Source organism: Triturus cristatus, chromosome 9 (assembly GCF_964204655.1).
Source record: "Triturus cristatus chromosome 9, aTriCri1.1, whole genome shotgun sequence".
Taxonomy (NCBI): Eukaryota; Metazoa; Chordata; class Amphibia; order Caudata; family Salamandridae; genus Triturus; species Triturus cristatus.
In genome coordinates, this window is record NC_140592.1 from 728847104 (window position 1) to 728867440 (window position 20337).

Here is a 20337-nt window from a genome sequence, read left to right on the forward strand (position 1 = left end):
CCACGGGTGTTTACCAAATGCCTAGCAGTTGTAGCAGCACACCTCAGACGTCAACATATTCACGTCTTCCCTTACTTAGACGACTGGCTCATAAAAGCCGCGTCCTACAACCAATGTGTGCAACATACCAACAGCACCATTCAACTGCTCCACCAGCTAGGCTTCACGGTGAACTACCAAAAGTCCCACCTCCTACCATCTCACACAAAGCAATATCTCGGGGCCACTATAGACACCTCCAAAGGTATTGCCTATCCAAACTCAGCCAGAATCGCAAGCATACAAGCCTTGCGCCAAACGTTCCTTCCTCAACACTCTCTTCCAGCAAGAGTGTTTATGAAGCTCATAGTAATGATGGCATCTTGCATTTTCATAGTGCCCCATGCAAGACTCCACATGCGTCCAATCCAAGAGTGCCTAGCACGACAGTGGAACCAGGCCCAGGGACAGCTGACGGATCTGGTGCTGGTGGACGGCCGCACCCATCACTCTCTGCAGTGGTGGAACACCACAAACCTTTCCAAAGGGTGGCCGTTCCTGGACCCGGTTCCTCAGGTGATTCTAACAGCGGACGCATTGCTCTCCGGCTGGGGAGCGCACCTCTTACACCTCACAATGCAAGGTCTATGGACGCCACAGCAAAAGTCGCTCCACATCAACCATCTGGAGCTCTTGGCGATCTTTCTAGCCCTAAAATCTTTTCAAAAACAGATTTCGGCCAAAGCAGTCCTCATTCGCACAGACAATATGACTGCAATGTATTCTATTCAAAAACAGGGGGGGACACACTCTCCCCAGCTCTCCCGCTTAGCCCAGAGCATATGGAGATGGGCAATTCCTCAAAACATCTTTCTCCTGGCACAGCACGTTCCAGGCGTACAAAACACCATGGCAGATCTGCTCAGCAGACAAACGCAACAACTACACGAATGGGAACTGCATCCACAAGTTCTTCGCCCATTCTTCCAAAAGTGGGGGCATCCTCAGATAGACCTCTTCGCCACCCACGAAAACAAAAAATGCCCAAGCTTCGCCACCAGATACCCACACCCATTGTCCAAAGGCAATGCGATATGGATGAACTGGTCAGGCAAATTTGCATACGCCTTTCCACCTCTCCCGCTAATTCCATTAGTGGTAAGGAAGCTACAACAGCACTCCCTCACACTCATTCTGGTAGCTCCAACATGGGCCAGGCAGCCGTGGTACACCACACTACTACAGCTCTCGGTGGTACCACATCAAAAACTGCACCTGTCCCCATGCCTCCTAACTCAGAACCATGGAGAAATCAGGCACCCGGACCCAGCTCAGCTCAACCTTGCGATCTGGCTCCTGAAATCTTAGAATTTGGGTACCTTAACCTTCCCCCTGATTGCATGAACATTATCAAGGAAGCCAGACGTCCTACCACTCGAGCATGCTATGCCGCAAAGTGGAAGAGATTTGTGGTTTACTGCCGTAACAATACAATCAACCCTTTAGATGCATCCATACAGCACATCATATGCTATCTGCTCCATCTTCACAGGTGTAACCTGGCATATTCATCCATACGCCTACACCTAGCAGCGATTGCTGCTTATCTACAAAACAGACAGCATTTATCACTGTTCAGAGTGCCCGCTATTAAAGCCTTTATGGAAGGCCTTAAACGAGTAATTCCTCCCAGGGCACCACCTTCCCCTGTATGGAATCTAAATGTAGTTCTTACAAGGCTAATGGGTCCGCCCTTCGAACCAATGCATAAATGTGAGCTACAGTTCCTCACCTGGAAAACAGCTTTCCTCGTAGCTATCACTTCCCTTAGAAGGGTTAGTGAAATACAAGCGTTCACTATACAGGAACCCTTCTTACAAATACATCACAGCAAAGTGATACTTCGTACAAATCCAAAGTTTCTGCCCAAGGTCATTTCCCCCTTCCATCTCAATCAATCGGTGGAATTACCTGTCTTTTTCTCGCAACCTCAATCTGTTGCGGAAAGGGCTCTACACACACTTGATGTTAAGAGGGCTTTACTGTACTACATACAGAGAACACAACCTTTCAGGAAAACTAAACAATTGTTTGTTTCCTTCTCTCCACCACATAAAAGCAACCCCATCTCTAAATCGGGGATAGCTAGGTGGATTGTAAAGTGCATACAAATTTGCTATCAAAAGGCAAAAAGAACATTATCTGTTCCACCTAAAGCCCACTCTACTAGAAAGTTAGGGGCTTCTATGGCTTTTCTAGGGAACATACCCTTAGATGACCTCTGCAAAGCAGCCACATGGTCAACACCGCACACCTTCACAAAACATTACTGTGTAGACGTGCATTCCAAGCAACAAGCTAGTGTGGGCCAGGCTGTACTAAAGACACTTTTTCAAACCACTGCAACGGATACCGGTGTTCGCCGCTAAGGTTGGGTACTGCTATATAATCTATGCTAAGTGTACAATCTGCAGCTCATATGCCTCGAACGGAATATGCTACTTACCAGTATGCATCTGTTCTTGGCATGTAGAGCTGCAGAGTTGTACACGCCCACCCGCCTCCCCGGCTACCTGTATCCGTTCCAGTCCATCTTATTTAGATACAACACACGTGGGTTTCTCACTGTTATTACTACGCTCCATCATTTCCCTGTTGGCGAAAAACAATCTGAGGATGGAGCTGAAGCCCATGCGCAGTACGGACCGAAGGAGGAGTCACCGAACTCGTGACTTCCAAAGAACAAAAACAAACTGCAAACATCCGGGCCCAACACCAGATGGCGATCTATGCTAAGTGTACAACTCTGCAGCTCTACATGCCAAGAACAGATGCATACTGGTAAGTAGCATATTCCATTTGGGCCATGAACATATTCCTTGTGAGCCATTGGCTCCTGTGGCAAACGCTTAGCCTGGTATTATGGGCGAGTCTGTGTCACATTCCTTGCTCTGCCCTTGCCTGGCCCTGCTCTTTACTGAATGTGCTCTGCTGATGTTCATCCTGCTGTATTCCTAGACTACGGGTTCTGTTTCCCTTTCCTGCTGAATGTGATTAACTAGTGCAAGGTCTTTTGAAGCCCGAGTCTGGGCTATCTTCCTCCTTCTTTATCTGACCACCTGTCCTCTGCTACACTTTTGCAGGCCATGTTACATGTACGATTCCCTGCTGCCTTCTTTTCTGAATCGAACTCTGTGCTGATGGTGCTCTAGTTCCTGTTCTTCTACATATGTGATTTCTTGTTGCCTTCCCTTCAGAGTCTCCCTCTCTCTCAGCTAAATGTGCTGTCACTATGTTATTGCTACATTTGTCAGTATGTGCTGCCTTCCTTTCATATTTCACTTTTCTATCTTGAGCGTGCTGTACCGTGCTGGACCTGCAACATTCTTCAGATTGTAATTTTCCTATAAGTTTGCCCTTGCTAGGTTCTCCACCTTTGTATTACCTTAAGTGAGCCAGCAAGATGTTTTTAATGCATTCTGGTAATGACTGGAGTTCTTTTTGATTTTCTGCTGCAGAAAGTGGCTGCTGCGTTCCCCGGTGATGTTGACCGCTTGCGCCGAATGTCGCTGGTGGAAGAGAGTGGTGTGAAGAGGATTAACATGGCCCACCTGTGCATCGTTGGATCTCACGCTGTAAATGGTGTTGCTCAGATTCACTCTGACATCATTAAGGAAACTGTGTAAGTACCTAGTATCTGAGAATTGGCACCTCCCTTTTTAGGCCAGTGCTATTTGTATTTACCCTCGCTCTCGCACTGAATGGTAAACTTTATGGGTTCTGGATGAGATGTTTCCGTTCAACCGTCTAATTCTTATACACAGAAAATTCCGTAACTAAGCCTCTCATTCGATTCTTTCTTCATCCAACCCCTTCCAATGTTTTTTCATCAGGGAGGGCCTTTTTGCATTTATCTTTGTATTTGGCACAGGAAATGTTCTAATTAACAAAATTCCACAAGACTGCAGTGTCCAATTCCATGCTCTGACATTTTTAGGTCTCTTTTTTTCCCTCAAAGCTCATGGGGCAAAAAGTCATGCATACTTTTAATCACGTTACTTGTCTTGATTAGGAGCTCAGAATTCGACATGAACTGTAGAAAAAAAGGTGTTCTTGTTTTAAGACCATTTTAAAACCGTTTCTTCAGTTTAGTGCCAATTATCCGTTTTATGAGTCGCATCATGGTCTATTTGCTGCAAGTAGTTTTTTACTTGTTAAGCATTAAGGATGTTAGCATGCTGGAAGAACTGCAACTGGCGGGTAAACAGTGATGAAAGAACGAGAGCCTAGGTCTTGTCTTTTTGAGAGGTAAGCTTGAAAGGGAACAAGGAGCGGTTAACAAATGTCACAAGAAGGGGCCTCTTGGAGACCATCTGTAGACCTCAGAGATCGCAGTGAGCTGCAGTGTTATTATGAAAGAAGGAGTTGTGTGACATAGTATCTTTGTCAGGGATACTGCCTAGGTCTCGGGGATTTGCTGTCGCAGGGCAGTAAACAATCAACACCCCCCTCTACTTCGAGAAAGTCCGTAATCAGCTCATAACTGTCAAAGCCATAACATTGACTTTAAGGGGTTGGAAATAAGAATTCCTTAGAGAAGCAAAGCTGCTCCTTGCTTTTCTGCAGTTTCTCCATTTGCTTTGAAACCCTTAATTGTCTTGCTGCTAAGAAAACATGTTGTGTCCACAGCCTTTAAGGCAATGATTTATGCCAGAGTTTACATAGTTAAAGGAAAATTAATCAAATCTAGAAAAAAAAATGCTAAATAGATACTTTGTAGCTGATCTTGCAGATGTAAAGACCTCTCTTGGATTTTATGATCAGTCATTTGAGAATTGAATGTTTTGTCTTGTTAAGTTTCTCTTTACCCCCTATGACCCTTTAGCCCTCCCCCGTGTCTCCCAAGACCTGTGCAACCCAATGGTTGACATGTTTCATAAGAACAGTACATCTGTCTGAACATACAGGTGATTGATAAATCTAACATAGGTAAAATTCTTTGTCCATGATGTCATTTCTCATCTCATGTCTTTTTTCTTGGGAGAGTGGAGTAAAGTTGTCCGGTTCCTGGCCAGGACACCTTACTACATTATTTTCGTCAGAGTTAAAGGATCAACCCTCTTTTACACCAGATTACAAGTAATGACCTTATGATACAGACCCTTACTGACTTCACAGAAAACTCCCTGATCTCTTTGCACACTTTTTCTTCTATCATGTCTTTCTCTTGAAATTCATGGCTCTCGCAAACTGATTATGCTGTGCTGCCACTTTAAGAAAACTGTAGTTTACTGCTCCATGTCTTGTAGCTCAATTGATGAACTTCCCGGGATCAGTAAGGTCCTTAAGATAGTGACAACTAAGCAGTTTAAAAACACTTAGTTGATTTCCATATTCTAGCTGTACAATAGTCTGGTTTCCCTCTTGGTCACAGTCCTGAATCGGCACTCGTTGATATGATGAGTTAAGCTCTTTCCGCTGTTGACGAAATCAATATGGACATATTGGTAGCCTTCAACACAATACTTTATTCTCCTTGAGCACCTTTTCTGTGTTGCTACAGTTAAGAGGTGCCATTGAGTTGGGGTTTGGTTATGTGCACAATGTGTGTGTATCTCCAGAGCAAATTAGGACCCTTCCTTTCTTACTACAGGGTTATGCCCTTTGAGTCCCATAGTGTTAGCCTCTGTCCCAGTGCATTTTTAACTTTGAGAGGCAATCTTCCACTTTTATGTATTTTTGCTTCTTTCTATCTACAGTAGCCTTCTTACACACAAACGATAAACGATTCCTTTTTAAGATGAATGGAGCTAAGCCTAATTTTGATCATTTGATTTCTCACAGAGATCAATGCTTGGATGGCCTGGTACTGGTTGCAGGTTGATAAGGGCAAAAATGACAATTTTGTTTTTATATTAAACCCAATATTTAGTAGGCAGTGTCTGCTCTGTCACCTCGAAACATCTTCAGCCACATCCCATCATTAATATCAAAATGGAGAAGTGTGTCTATGTCGTCTTACTCTGTCTATGAAAGCCAACCACTTTGTAAATCCATCATGTTCTATCTTTCGTTCATTTAGTAGGTTTTCTGCTTCATGCCTATTATCTTATGCCATATCATAATGTCTGACTGGGATATTGTAACTGGCTTCCCTGGCTGTTTTCCAAAGGTAAATTTGCCCAGCTGCAGAGAACTCGGAATGTGGGGATTTGCCTCACTTGGGACTTAGTAAGACACATCATGTCTCTGGTGCCTGAGCCTTCCTGATTAGTTGCCATTGGGGGCTGTAATTCAGTGTCTCTTCTTTCTACATTAATAGCTGAAAGGGTTTGCTCCCTGCTACCGCTGCACCAAAATTTGTGCACGTTTCTTCATATCTTTGCAGTACACTGACCAAAGTCCTTTTTCTCCAGATTCTTTTAAATTCTCAATGGCAAGCGACGGCAGCTATCAGGGCCTGTGTTCTCGCCTTTGGAATTCTATTAAGACTCTCGCTCGGCAAGATGCTCCTTTAGTCATAAACTTGAGTAATTCTTTTTTTCTAACCACAAGCACCCTTTCACTTTCAGACTATGGGGCTCATTACGATGTCTGGCAGAAAGCCTCCTCCCTACAGTCAAACTCCTCGACCGCGTCTGAGCCTTTCTGACCAACTTTGTCAGTTTCCATTCCGACTGCCCGATTTCCGATGTTCGTGGTCAGAATGTAAACTGCGCGGTCATTTTGAATCGGTTCTGAGCAACCTGCGAAGTATCTGTGTCGGTCGGAACCGCATCGGACACCCCAGGCAGGGCCCCCTAGGCCCCACAGCCTACAGTTGATGGCCGAGGGGGTACCTGAGAGACCACCCCCTGTAAAACCCTGCACTGTGTGGCAGGCACTGTGTGGTGCCTGCGACAGGGTCGAGGGTTTTCAGCAAACACCCCATTTCCCCATAGGAGCGTGTGTTACGGCTGTTTGTCGGGTGGAACACAAACTCCTATAGGGAACAATGGAACTCTGAGCTAACAGTGTTTCGTCAAATCGTAATCCGGCGGTCGGAACCACCGACTGCAAGTCGGTCGGTCCCGATTCCGAGTCGGTGTCAGGCGAGGGTTTCCGCCCGACATCGTAATCAGCCCCTAATTGTAGAGTCAGTTTCTGTGTTGGGGTGCTGTATAACAAGTGCTGCCCTAAAGCAAACAATATCTTTGAATTGAAGTCTGCTTCCCTTTCAGTTTTTATGGGTATTTCAGGGTGCGCCAGTGTCCAGTTTACCCATTGTTGCTGCAGTTGGGAAACCTGAATTTGATTCCAGACCTACTGTGAAATAGGCTTCAAGATTCCCAAATTTGTTTGCAGCAGTATGTGTGTTAGCCACACGCTGAATTTTAATTTCATACACTGAAAACCTTTCTATACCCCATACTTCCTCACTTCAGTATCTTTACCATAGTGTCAGCCCACCAAATGTGATGTACTTTTGATTGCTTCTCATTAAATATCCATGATAATGGGAGAGCACACTTTCCAGTCCCCTTGGTGACAAAATTACCACTTAGCAGCTCACACAACTTGTTTAGCAATTCTGATTGATTACCAATTCAGATACGTTTTCAACACTTTGTGCTTGTTGTTGCTCTGGTTCTCCTGGTATTGGCTGTACACCCCAAAAGGTTCCTTATTCCAACTTATCAGTTATTTTTGTGTCAGACCTTTTTACTATTGTTATTCCCTTTTCCTTGCATTGCAGGTTTAAGGATTTCTACGAAATGAATCCAGAAAAGTTTCAGAACAAGACCAATGGTATCACCCCACGCCGCTGGCTGGTTCTGTGCAACCCAGGCCTGGCAGACGTCATTGCTGAGGTGAGGTTCTTATTTCTTCTAGATCTATGGAGTGTTGGTTTCCTGTCTTGCTCCAACACTTACCACTTAGGGACCCACTCCCTAGATATGTTGCTGATTAGATGAGTAATCTGATAAGCAGAGGGTCTTTCAAGTTTGCAGATGGGTTTCCGAGGCTGAGGTTGGTGTATTGGCGGGTTGGATGTTACTTTAGAGATGTAAATGTCATATGCAGGAACCTTGATCTTTGACCCCAGTAAGAGATTTAACAGGTTTCTGGTAGAGCATGTGTGGTTGATATTGTTTAAATTGGTACAAGTTGGACAGGTCCATTTAATGTATTTCCACATCATCCCCCAGAACTCCAGAATGCATAATTGCATCTTATTTAGACGACTGAATCAAAATCTCTTTCAGCGAGCAACTTGAAACATAGCTGTTTCCAAAGAAATCCTTTCAGCTAATTTATTGTGGTGCCATTGAGTGATTTTGGCAGAAGTGCACTCTTCAAGACCACATACGAAAACCAGGAGCTCAGACCTCAGCTGCTGTGCCCTCAAAGAATCTTGGATGTTTTCCAAGTTTACTACAAGTGTTTCTGAAGATTCACTTGAACATCTTTTGGATTTTCACATGAACAATTTGGCAATGGAGGCCAAAATATGGAGCTTAGACTCTGATCTGGATCACTGAATAGAATACAAATAGTGCAAGACCCTAGTTGGGGAGTCCCATGACAGACAAGTTCTACTGGGCTCCATCTCGCAGCACAGGTCAGCCATGACTTTGCTTTCTGTTTTAGCCTGCTTCCTCTGGGTGTTGCACATGCTAGGATTCTACTGCTGCAGGGCCAGACACTCTCCCTTTCTCTCTCAACAGATAGGCATGCTTGTAGGTAGTAGGCAATTCCTCAGCCCCTCCAACACAAACAGACTTTGCATAATGTCACTGTACCCCTAGGAGTCTGGCAGACATCGCCTTTGTAAGACAGCAGCTCTCAGAGTCCTTTGCGAAACACTCCATTGGTCAAGAGTCACTTTAAACTGGAACAAAGTGAGTAGTTTGGATTGCACTTTTATATCCATTTCCAGATGGAAAGTGGATCCACTGTCTAAGGTTTCAGAACCAGTTTGGGGATGTTCTCTTTCAAACCTAATTTCCTGGCTGCTGCTCAGGAATTGCTTTTGTGCAGGTTGATAGCTCTCACAGCCAATTCCATTGGAGATAAATGTCATCAGCCTTCCTGACGCAACAGTTAGGTAAAGGCTAAAGAGCAGGCATTGGCTAGGAACGTCCTCGCCTTAATAGCAGACTCTTCAGTTCCACTGCTCACTTGTGCTATCTACAAAACAGTGCTCAGGAAGAACGAATCTCGTTGTGTGTTTTTTGTGGGTTTTTTTTTTAGTTTTTTTTTTTAGGGAATCCCTGTCTCCATCCTCCCTCATGTTTCGGTCTGGGTTTCCACCCTCCTGCTACAGGAATGCAGGCAATACACTTCCACTGTGTGTGGAAGCTGCTTTTATCCTCTGTCTTGTGCCGAGCTAAACCAGGGCCATTCGAAATCGATCCTGCTGGCCCCAGTTCTCAGGCTCATACCACACACCAAGGCCTTCTATTATATATATGCCTCACATTCACTGCACACACATGCACTCAATATGCATGCGGAGGTTGCAGCAGGGTTCTGCGAAATCACATAAAAGCTGCACTTTGCATGAAAGGGGTCAGTAGGTTGCATTCTCTGACACAGAGGAAAAAGGTGTGGTCACACTTAATATTCAGAAAACACTGTGTGCTATAATCACCACTTTATATGATGCACTCAGGCCAAGGACAGTAGTTCAGTGGCCACTATGAGGATATGGCGCGGCCGCCAGGTTACAGAACAGAATAGGTCTTTGCACACAGGCGAGATGGCATGACCCCAAGGTCAAAGAAAAAGTCAGGCTTCCAGCTTCACATGCAGTCGTGCACTCTGGGCAGAAGTACATGCCCGTTTACCCTGCTGCGGACCATCCCGTCCTGACGAAAGCCACTAACCTGTTGTGCACTAGGAGGAACGGCCAAAACATGTTGACGTTTATGAGGATAACAGAGTGATAGATGATCCTTTTTGTTATCATCCATTTTTCTGTTTTTAACTCTTATCAGGCCATTTGCGAATAAAAGAATTTTTGGATAGCCCTAGATAGTTTTAACGGTTCTTGTACTCTGGCGATAGACAATTTTTTGGCGGTACAATTTTACCAAAAACCCTTGCTTCCACGCATAGTGGTAGAGCCTGCCTATGTGGATGAGGGACTTGCATTTCCCAGAGATTGTTCTGTTTACGTTGGTATGTTAGCAATTGCTTTATGCCTAGCCTTTTATTTGTGGTGTGTAGTCTCAATTGGGAGGACAAAGGTTTAGTCCTTTTTAGGTCTTGCCTTGCTATCGCGTAAGCGATCGCAAAGCGAGACTAATTGTAAAAGGGCTTTTCAAAGTGCTCCCAAAAGCGGATTGCATGGCTAGCACGCGCACAATCACGCGCATCGTGCCACCATGCACACCGCTTTTGGGAGCACTTCAAAAGGTCCCCTCCCCCGCCAAGCGCGCGCGCCACGCTCCGCCGGGCTTGTCTTGGTTTTTTTTGCATCTTCCCTATTATCGTCTCTCTCCCGGGTTGAGGAATGCAGCGCAGCTGCCTAGTGTCAGGTTTCCTCTATCAGCTGATCAACGTTTAGTTTGCTTCGTTCCAGTCAGCTACTCTGTGCGAGGGTCCCGCAGAGTTCATTCCCCTCACGTTCTGGGTGCCTTCCTTCGCTGATAGGCACAGTATTAAGTACATTACATTACACCGTTGGAAGCATTTTTCCTGCTTTTAGGCGTCTACGCAGTAAGTTGAGCTGCCGTTTCTCCTCCTTGCTGCCCGTCATCAATAATGTCTTCCACACACAGCTTCCCCACACAGCTTCGTTCATCGACTCAAGAAGAAATAATTAACCTTTTGGTTGCCTGCCTAGCGCTGATAGACACAGCGTCTTTCACCAGTAAAGACTGATTTTGACTACTTTACTCTTATTTTAACTTTACTTTTTCAAGTACATAACCTTTGCCTTCCTCTTGCTATTGATTGCATAAAGTTCTGCCTCCTGTTTTGGGTCAAGTTACAAGGCTGTGTACCTTGTTTGCTGTGAACCTTGACATACTTCGTGCGTACTTTCACTCCTCATCTCATTTTCATTAGAACCATTTCCAACACCCCCCTTAAAGCACACTACTCCGACCCGGTGTCACATTACACATTAGCGCCACTTTCGTTTTCCTGTCTTTCTTGTTTTATTTTTGCAGTTTTGTATATAGCGTGAGATCTCTTCCCCCGGTCTCTAACTTTCTCTCTTTATATCGCATGCAGTATCTTTCTCTCTTTGATCACCACTTTTTTCCTGCTACAGTGCCGAAGCTTATTGTGAGAGGGCAGCTGACTAGTTTGTGGAGTGGCAATCACGACACTCGCAGCGCTGCCAGAGTGCTTGCAACGGCCGCCAGCCGTGTTCGGCTCAGCTGTTAAAAATCAGTGTTCCAATCAATGTGACCCCTCCCCCCCCCCAACACAAATTCAATTGCCCCCGAGGCGGAGTGTGCAGTTGCAGCGTCCCGGACTCTGTAGGAGTCAGGCGGCAGTGGTAAACAAACTCTCAATCGCCCGGTGGCTGGCACTGCAAGGTTTGAGTACGTTGATTGAAACTATAGTGTGCAGTGCACTTGCCGGCTTTCCTTCTGTCTCGGCTTATCTCTAACTGACATTCTGGAAGATATGTATTTTTCTCAGAAGTGGGGTGTGCAGGGTGGACTCACAGCATGCCTGAGACTGTACATGCAACAGCTCTTCAGGAAAGTGAGTGCAGACAGACGTGCACAGCGCCACACCGAGAGACCTCTTGGCACATGGCCATGCGCTGACATCAAGCTCCTATAATGTGTAAACTCCAAGGCGGACATCAGCACTTTTACTTTCACACCCACCACTAGTGGGACGGGCTGCGCAGCTCGTCAAAAACTTTTTTTTGTACACATTAATTAATAGCGGCCGTGATAAGGGGTAAAAAATGTTTGCCTTTTACGTTGGCCTTTTTATCCAGCTAATACAACCTGGCAGCTGCTGTGCACAAGACGAGCGTTCTCCGGGCAGACAATGTGTTCTGTCAATACGGCCCCTTCCCTTTAATGATTAATGTACTCGGGCTTTGCATCATTTCAGGAGCATAATTACTAGTTTGATGTGCGTTTCTTCAACAAGCAGTTTTTTTTTGTTTCAGCCGTTTTTTTTTTCACACTGTAAACTTGTTCTCTGCTTTTGTGATGGTGGTTTCGACAGTCATAACTTTTGTCTTGTGTTGAGTTTACACAGTGCTGGGTATGTTAAGCTGGAGCGTTGCCATAACAATGCTCCTTCAGTGGTTGGTGTGCTGTTGACGACCCCTCCCCCGGCCTTAGAGATAAGAGGTGGGAACGACCGAGTTTGTTTTTCAGTGAACCTCTGGCACGCTGGGCATACAGAAAGAAGCTGTTGGATTTAGTTTTTTTTATTTTGTCCCTCTTGCTACATTTACACATTTTATAATCGCTGTAAATTGCAGGGGTGAATGTTAACCAATTTAATGGTAGTCATTTTACCAACCTCGGAAGGATGGAAAGCTGACTAGGCCTCTTCCACGGTCTGCGTACCTGCAAAGGTGCCTGACTTAAGTAAGCGTCTCTATTAGTGCGAAGGAAGCAGATAGGGTCACAAGAAGACGTGCGCCGTTAAGAGCTCAGGAGATTAGGGCATGTCAAAGTATTAATAATTATCTACAGCACGCTCTAGGCTCTCCATTGCCTTAGCAGTAAACGATCTTCACTTCTGGATAAAATGCAGAGTCTATGCATCGCTGTGATCTGGACCTTATTAAAGGTGCAGCATTTAAAAATATATATATATTTGTAACTGGTCTGCTCTTACTCGGTATCTCCACTCTATGTAAACCATTCCTATTTCTTGGAATCGAAGCACTAGGGTCAGAAGCGGAAGCAGACCAGTCCTAGGGCTGATCTCCAGAGCCCACAAAGTACATACACGTATAAGTATATACTAAAGTATATACAAGAGGTCTCGAATGCTCGACCTAAAAAATGTGCACGTAGGAGATTGGCAGAGGAAAAATAAAGTATTGAACCAATATTTCTTAACATGATTGTATAGGAAAACTGTAGACTCCAAAAATAAGTGAGAACTAGAAAGTATACACATTTAACGCTGAATATACCAAGATTGGGTGGCATATATCCAACAATGGGAAGGAACTTCAAAGATGGTGAAAGCACCACTTGCCATTCTGTTCAACTGTTCACTAAAGAACAGAAAGGTTCTGGAGGGCTATACATAGGCAGATGCACATCTGCTTCACAGAAGTGTATGAGTGAGAAGGTTGGCAACGTAGTTATGATACTAGGGTAAAGAAAATCAAAATAACCAAGGAAGAAAAATCTTGAGTTCAGTACCTTACAAGGCTTAGGCAAAAAAGCTCATAGCAGCTTGGCATGAATAGGATACGGTCATGAAACCCAAGTTCACTGGAGTTATTTGGGTGGGAAACCAGAGAAACGATAAAATAGAGTGAAGGACTTCAGCTACTTACAGTACAGTGAAGCCATTACCAAACTTCAGGCAAACTTAGAGTCGTGACTCTAGAAGATGATGGTAGTCAGAGTTAATGTGCCCAAGCAATTGAAACAATCAATGGCAAAGTTCATACGTCTGGCATTGACTTACAGCCTTTTTGGCTTGCCAATGTTCTTTTTGTCATGGTTTTTGTGAGACTTCATTGTTTGGGGGAGTTGCTGGCTCCTCTCCAATATTAACAAGCATTTGCAATGCAATAGGTCTCCCATTTACAAGAGTTTGAGCTATTAGCATTGTAAATGACAATGCCTTTTATTTGTTTTGAAAACCTGCAAGCGGTGCGTTAATGTGCACTTTGGGCTTATAGTCCTTGCTTACGAGAAGCAAGGCTGGCAGTAAAAGAGGCGCAGTTACTGCCAGCCTTGCTTCTCATAAGCAATGACTAGAAGTACAAAGTGTGTGCTTACGCTACGCTTGCAGGTTTTCTAAATACATTAATAAAAGGCATTGTCATTTATAATGCCAATAGCTCAAACTCTAGCAAATGCGAGACCTATTGCATTGCAAATGCTTGTTCTCTCTCCCTTCATTCGTGAATGAGAACATTCCTGTTCAAACAGATATCATATGTTAACGTGGTATTGGGGGATGTTAGCCAACTTCTTCCTTCTGTTTTAATTTAAACACTCCTTGCTATAGACTCCACTGTTTAGCAAGAAGACGTTGGTTGTAGACTTGTGAAAAGAGAAGACCGGATAACACCAAATGTGGCATATGGTGACCCTTCCATGCAAGGAGTGCATTGATATGGTTCCAATCTCATTATTGAATCTTTTATGCTGGAGGAGGGAAAGTGGCAAAAAGGAAGAATGTTGCTCATTGAAATCTAATTAGTAATGTGCCACTCCATGGAGGAGCATTTGCAGAGTTGGTGAGAGTGGGCATCATGTCTGGGTAGTCTGTCTCTTTATAACTTTGTTTTTTGGTATGATTGCCTCTCCAGCGAATCGGTGAGGAGTACATCTCTGATCTTGAACAGCTAAAGAGACTACGGGATTTCGTGAACGATGAAGCCTTGATCCGGGATGTTGCCAAAGTGAAGCAGGTGAGAATGGGGTTTGAGGGGATACAGGAATTGGGAGCAAAGAGGGTATGTATTAGGCTGGCATGCCAAGGTAATATTAAGCTAAGAACCTTCTAGCCCTGGTGTAGATCTTGTTCACCATCTGTGGAGTCATGGGGCTAGAGTAGTGAAAAGTATGAAGTTGGGGATCTAAGGCCAGTATGAAAGATAAGCAAGGTTGTGGAAAAAAAGGCTAAGCAAATGTTGGACAGCCAGTGATGACTTCTTTGTCTCTTGCAGGAGAACAAGCTGAAGTTCTCAGTCTACCTGGAAAAAGAATACAAGGTGAAGATCAATCCAAATTCCATGTTCGATGTCCACGTGAAGAGAATCCATGAGTACAAGAGGCAGCTGCTGAACTGTCTCCATGTCATTACCATGTACAATCGTGAGTGACACCTTGCAAAAGATGGGAATGGAAACCGTGGCACATAATGGAGGAGGGAACTGTGGGATGGTGTCTTTGGAGGAAAGAGAGGACTGTAGAATGGTGATATTGGAGAAATGTGGAGGACTGTGGAATGGTGACACTTGACAGGTGAGGGGAGTGTGGTACCAGAAGGAAAGGATCATCGGCCCACGAGTGGATTTGAGGAAAGTGGATCAGTAACAATAGGCAAAGTAAAGAAATGTAGATTTGTGACACAAAAGGTTGAATAAATTGTGAAGGTGTAATAACAGAGTCAGGCGTGGACTGGGTAGCTGTAATTCTGACCTAATCTTACTACTTGAAGGGCATGGAGTTATAGTTCAATGAAACCTCAAACTGTCAGTCCTCATGGTGAGGGGACTGCAGATCCAGAGGGTGGAAATTGTTAATCCTTAGGTGATGAGGGATCCTGGTGTAGTGGAGCTACTTTACTTTAAAACAAGTGAGGTAGTTGTATGCTGAGAAAATAGGTGTGGCAAAGTACCATCAAGACTGAACCCAGCACTTATAGTGGTGAGCTCACTTTTGATGCATGCATGTAATTTTGTTGAGACATATTATCCCTTCTCAAAAATATAGTATTATTTGACCTGCCTTTTATGGCTTTGGTGGCAATATGACCACATTTTGTTCATGTTAGCTTCTTGCAGGTGACAGATATGCCTTTGCTTCTGCTATATCTGCCCCCTTCTGCACACTCATGTTCCACTTCCCATGAATTCCTCATGTGTGGAGTTCAGTTTTCCCACTTGAATTGCAATTGTCCTCTCCAGCTTTCTTCCAGCATGGACAGTTCCTCAGAATTCTGCTCTGTCTCTGCCCTGTGCATCTCATTTCTGGTTGCATGCTTCAGCTACTTAACCTTTGGACACATGAAAATGAAGGAATAACTTCAGGCTCCATTGCCTTTTTCTTACCTGCCCTGTAGTGCATCTCTTCCTGCCTGCACCCCTTGACCGTCTGTGGATACTGTTGAAAGACTCTGGGCACTGCTCTTTGCAATATGGGCCAGCACACGTTGGAGCTCTGGATAAATAGACTTAACTGCTTTTTTTGTGGTGAAAGTGTCTGTGTTATTGTAGTCTTCTCTTAATCATGGGCTGTTTCCCTATCTCTGTAGCACAGAGATGTATCTAAAAGAAAAGTGTATAATAATTTTTGGTGTGTCTGGGTAAGGTATGGTTTGTAGCATGTGTTGCTCTGCATACTTCTGCCATCTAGTGTAGGGCTCTGATGTTTGCAAGTTGCTTTTCTTCAAAGAAAGTTTTTCAAGTCACAAGATGCACTGCGACTCCCTTAGTTGGAAATGCACCTGGGCACGGACTCCATGTTAGGTTGTTTTGTTTTCCGCCATTGGTTCGGACGTGCACTACACTTCAGGTTTCGATGCGTTCCGTGGTTCAGCTTGGGCCCAGACAGTGTAATTTGTTACTGATATTTGTATAAAAAAGCCTTTTTTTCTGCATTCTCCTTGACTACTGCCTCCGGTGACCGACTCTGGATGGACTTCTGACCATTAGGGCCTGTGACTTTCTTGGGGGCCGGATGCTCCTCTTCTTTGAAAAGTTTCTCACAAAGAATGCACTCACTGTGATGTAATTTATGCTTTTTCAATACTGTCTCCAATGCAATGCTAAATATCCATGGTCTGATCACCATGAGGTTTGCAACCTCTGCCTCTCCCCAGACGACACCGCATGCCAAACCTGCCTCACCTTCTGCTCGAAGAAAACCCTCTGGTATTGACGGGAAAGTAGGTGGGCCAATCAGAAAATGCAATGGCAAGCCTCTGACAACAACCCAGACATCTTTGGAGAACAAGTCCTGCTCCACTTTGAGGATGGTGAGGACTTTGACCCTCTAGCATCCCGCCCCATTGACCGTTGCCCAGTCCAGAGGTGACTTTTTACCTTTGACTCAGACCAGGGGAAGAAGAACAACCTCCGACCCTCACAGAAATGCCTCCACATCAGGCAGGGCACCGTCTTCCAGAGTGCCGGGCATTTATCCCTTCAACCACTTCCCAGCCTTTAGGGGCCTCTGTTGTTTTCGAGCTCTGCTCTGCACCATCCAAGGGCTTCAGAGCAGACGTAGCTCCAGATTTCAGGCATTGACCCTGTAAAGCAGTCAATGCATCATTTCATCCATAAGCCTTAAGCCTTCGACACTGGCACTAAGGCCAGCTTTCATCCCCAGGCCTCCATCGACTCTGAAACCACTGTTGCTGCCAAAACCATTATCCTATGAGAAAGGCAGCCCCTTCAGCCCTGCCAAATCTTTCAGGCACCATTCAACCCAGTACCCACAGATGAGCCATGGGACGACTACGAAGTTGATCCTCTGAGGGATCCAGACTTGGATCTGTATCATGTTAGGGCATCTCCCCCAGACAACACCTTTCATAACACGAGGTGATTCAAATGGCGGCAACTTTCCACAAAGTAGATGTGCATGTCCTCCACGAAGAAGACTATTCCAAGAGAACTGTCCAGTTCTTCCCAGTATTAAAGGGTATGTTCAGAGCATCTCCTGACACATTCGAGGAGCCCATCAACACCACAGGTACAGCAAAAGTACAAACGTTCTCCTAGCGACTCAACCTACATCAGGGGTCATGTTCTACAAGACTCCCTGGTTGTCCATACAGCGCGCAAGTGAGTAGGGCTTTGGCCACAGGAAACTCACCTCCGCCCCATAAGAAGAGCAAGAGTCTGGATGAGGCTGGTAAAAGGGTAGCAGTAGGGCTGGAGGATAACCACTCTGTTGGGCTCCTTTCCCACTGTGACAAGACTTAGTGGGACGAGATGTAAGAATGAGTCCAGCTTCTCTCGGAGAAATTAAAAAAGAGGCGAGAACAAATCGTCGCAAAGGGGCAGCTATTTTCTGTGCCACCATTCGCTGCACCCTCGACACGGTAGCCACTGTATCTGGTGAGGTCAACATCAGTGTCCTTATTAGATGCCACTCCTGGCTCCCCATTTCAGGGCTCAAGCTGGAGGTCCAGCAACAACTGCTCAACCTGCCCTTCGATAGAGAACATCTGTTTGTCTCAAGAAGGAAAGCAACACTGCTGAAGCCATCACCCAGGGGGTCCTTGCTACCAGACCCTACCCCCTCATATCAGAAACAGCAGCAGTCATAAGGGTACACCAGCGGTGCATACAGGGGCAACAACAACAGGACGGGGGCAAAGGAGGTTCCGCAGAAGGAGCCTCTACTTCCAAACATTGATTTCCCCCCCCCCCCAATCCCCAAATCACACAGCATTTGTCGTAGGGAGACTGCAGGATTTCTTCCCTTGCTGACAGGAAATCACATCAGCCAAGCGATGGTTCAACTTGGCTACTACCTAGAACTTCTCATACTCACTCCCACCTGCACCCACACCATCAGCAGTGACCTCACATACTTACACAGGAAGAAGCACAAGTGCTCCTGCAAAAATGGGCCAGAGAGGCAGTGCCTCCTCACCAGCAGGGCAAAAGATCTACTCTCTTTACTTCCTCGTCCCCAAGATGGACGGCTCCCTCCAAACCAATCTTGGACCTCCGGCCCCAAAATCTCTCCATCCTCTCTGAACAATTCACATGGCCATTCTCCAGGATGTCATTCCTCTGCTGCAACAAGGTGATTACATGGCGGCAGTATACTGCAAAGATGCAAACTTTCATGTCCCTATCCATCCCGCCCACTAGTGCTAACTATGATTAATGGTAAGAGGTCATCGCTACTTGTTCAGGGTACTCCCCTTTAGTGTCACCACTGCTCCAAGGGTCTTCACAAATTGTTTAGCAGTAGTTCCCCACCTAAGAAGGGTGGCCGGGGTATCCATGTTTTCCCCTACCTCGAATATTATCTGAACAGGACCGCTAGCAAGTTTTACTGCCTATCAGACAACCAGGCTACCATCTCACTCCTATACAGTCTCAAGTTTACAATACATTCCACCAAATCCTACCTGCAAATCCAGCCCTCGCTAGGGGCAGTGCTAAACTTAGTCACAGGAAAAAGCCTACCCAAGCCCACAAAGTGCTATCATTCCAGCATCATTTACCTCATTTTCTGCCAAATTGTCTATTCTCTGTCAGAACCTTCATGCACTTGCTGGGTATGATGGCTTACTGTATAACCACAGTATCCCCACAGCCACCTCCACATGCTGCAGCCACAACCCTGCTTTGAGGCAAATTAATCCCAAGCAGAGGGGTCAGTGGGAAGATCTATTATCGGCAAGTGCCAGTGCCCATCACTCTCTGCAGTGGTGGAACAGCAACAATCTGCTGCATGGCAGGCCCTTCCTATTTCCCATTCTACACGTTACTATAAGAAAGTTTCTCTTTTGACATGGTTAGCCCCTACTTTTTGCCTGGAAAATGATGTGTTTTCAATTTTAGTGTGCAGGCACTCTGCCAACCAGGCCCCCTGTTCCAGTGCTTCTTCCCTAAAACTGTTTCAGAATTAACAACCTCAGCTTCCCTATTAGTCCCTAGTAAATGGTACCCTTAGTACCTAGGCATGGGAACTGAAGAGGGTCCCCTAGGGACTCCTCAACAAGCCCATGCCACTTCCACTGCAGCTTGCATGCCTTGGTGCAGCGACAAACGGAAGTGTGCCATGCCAACCAGCACTACCTAAGATATAGGTAAGTCACCCCTCTAGCAGGCCTTACAGCCCTAAGGCAGGGTGCACTAGATCACAGGAGTGGGCATATCTGCATGAGCAGATATTCCCATACAATATTTGTCTATTCTTCGATATTGTAACTGCCAGGGAAGCCATAGAGAGTACTTGAGCTGGAAACTGGACAACTAGAGTTCCCCCGCACTATGATAGCTTTTCTGAACCCAGGAGTGATTGGTATCGAACAACTCCTCTTAATAATCCCTCACTGATGCCAGGGTTGGATTTATTAAAACATGTACTCAGAGGGCACCTCAGAGGTGCCCTCTGAAAACCTAACAACCCTGGTGTGGACTCTGACTGATGTTAGGTTGCCTGCCACCACCAGACATTTTTCTGGACCCCTGGGTGGAGAGCCTCTGCTCTCCGTAGCCAGAAACAAAGCACATCCTGGGCGAAGGTGTCACACCTCCTCCCCCAGGATGGGTACAGTGCTCGAGAGGGAAGCTTTAAAGGCCTGCCGCCTTTGTAATGCAACCCCAGCCTCTATTGCTAGCAGCAGATGGCAGCCCCCAGTTCAAACCCCCACGTTTGGCAGGAGAAACGGCGGGAAAACTTAGGAAGAATAGGAGGTGTGCCTTCTTCGCCAACTCCACCCCTCAGGTGCAGGAGATGAAGTAAAGCACATTTTTCAGCACTGAGCATCTTTTTGATA

General features: G+C 45.6%; 1 protein-coding gene across 1 annotated transcript in view; it reads left to right on the forward strand.

The window, feature by feature from the left end:
• PYGM (glycogen phosphorylase, muscle associated) overlaps nt 1-20337 on the forward strand; it is a 124914-nt gene that overhangs the window by 64843 nt on the left and 39734 nt on the right. Inside the window, exons 11-14 of the mRNA XM_085625937.1 lie at nt 3498-3661; nt 7715-7829; nt 14453-14554; nt 14813-14960. Of these exons, the coding sequence (XP_085482063.1) occupies nt 3498-3661; nt 7715-7829; nt 14453-14554; nt 14813-14960 (529 nt within the window). The remainder of the gene's footprint in view (nt 1-3497; nt 3662-7714; nt 7830-14452; nt 14555-14812; nt 14961-20337) is intronic.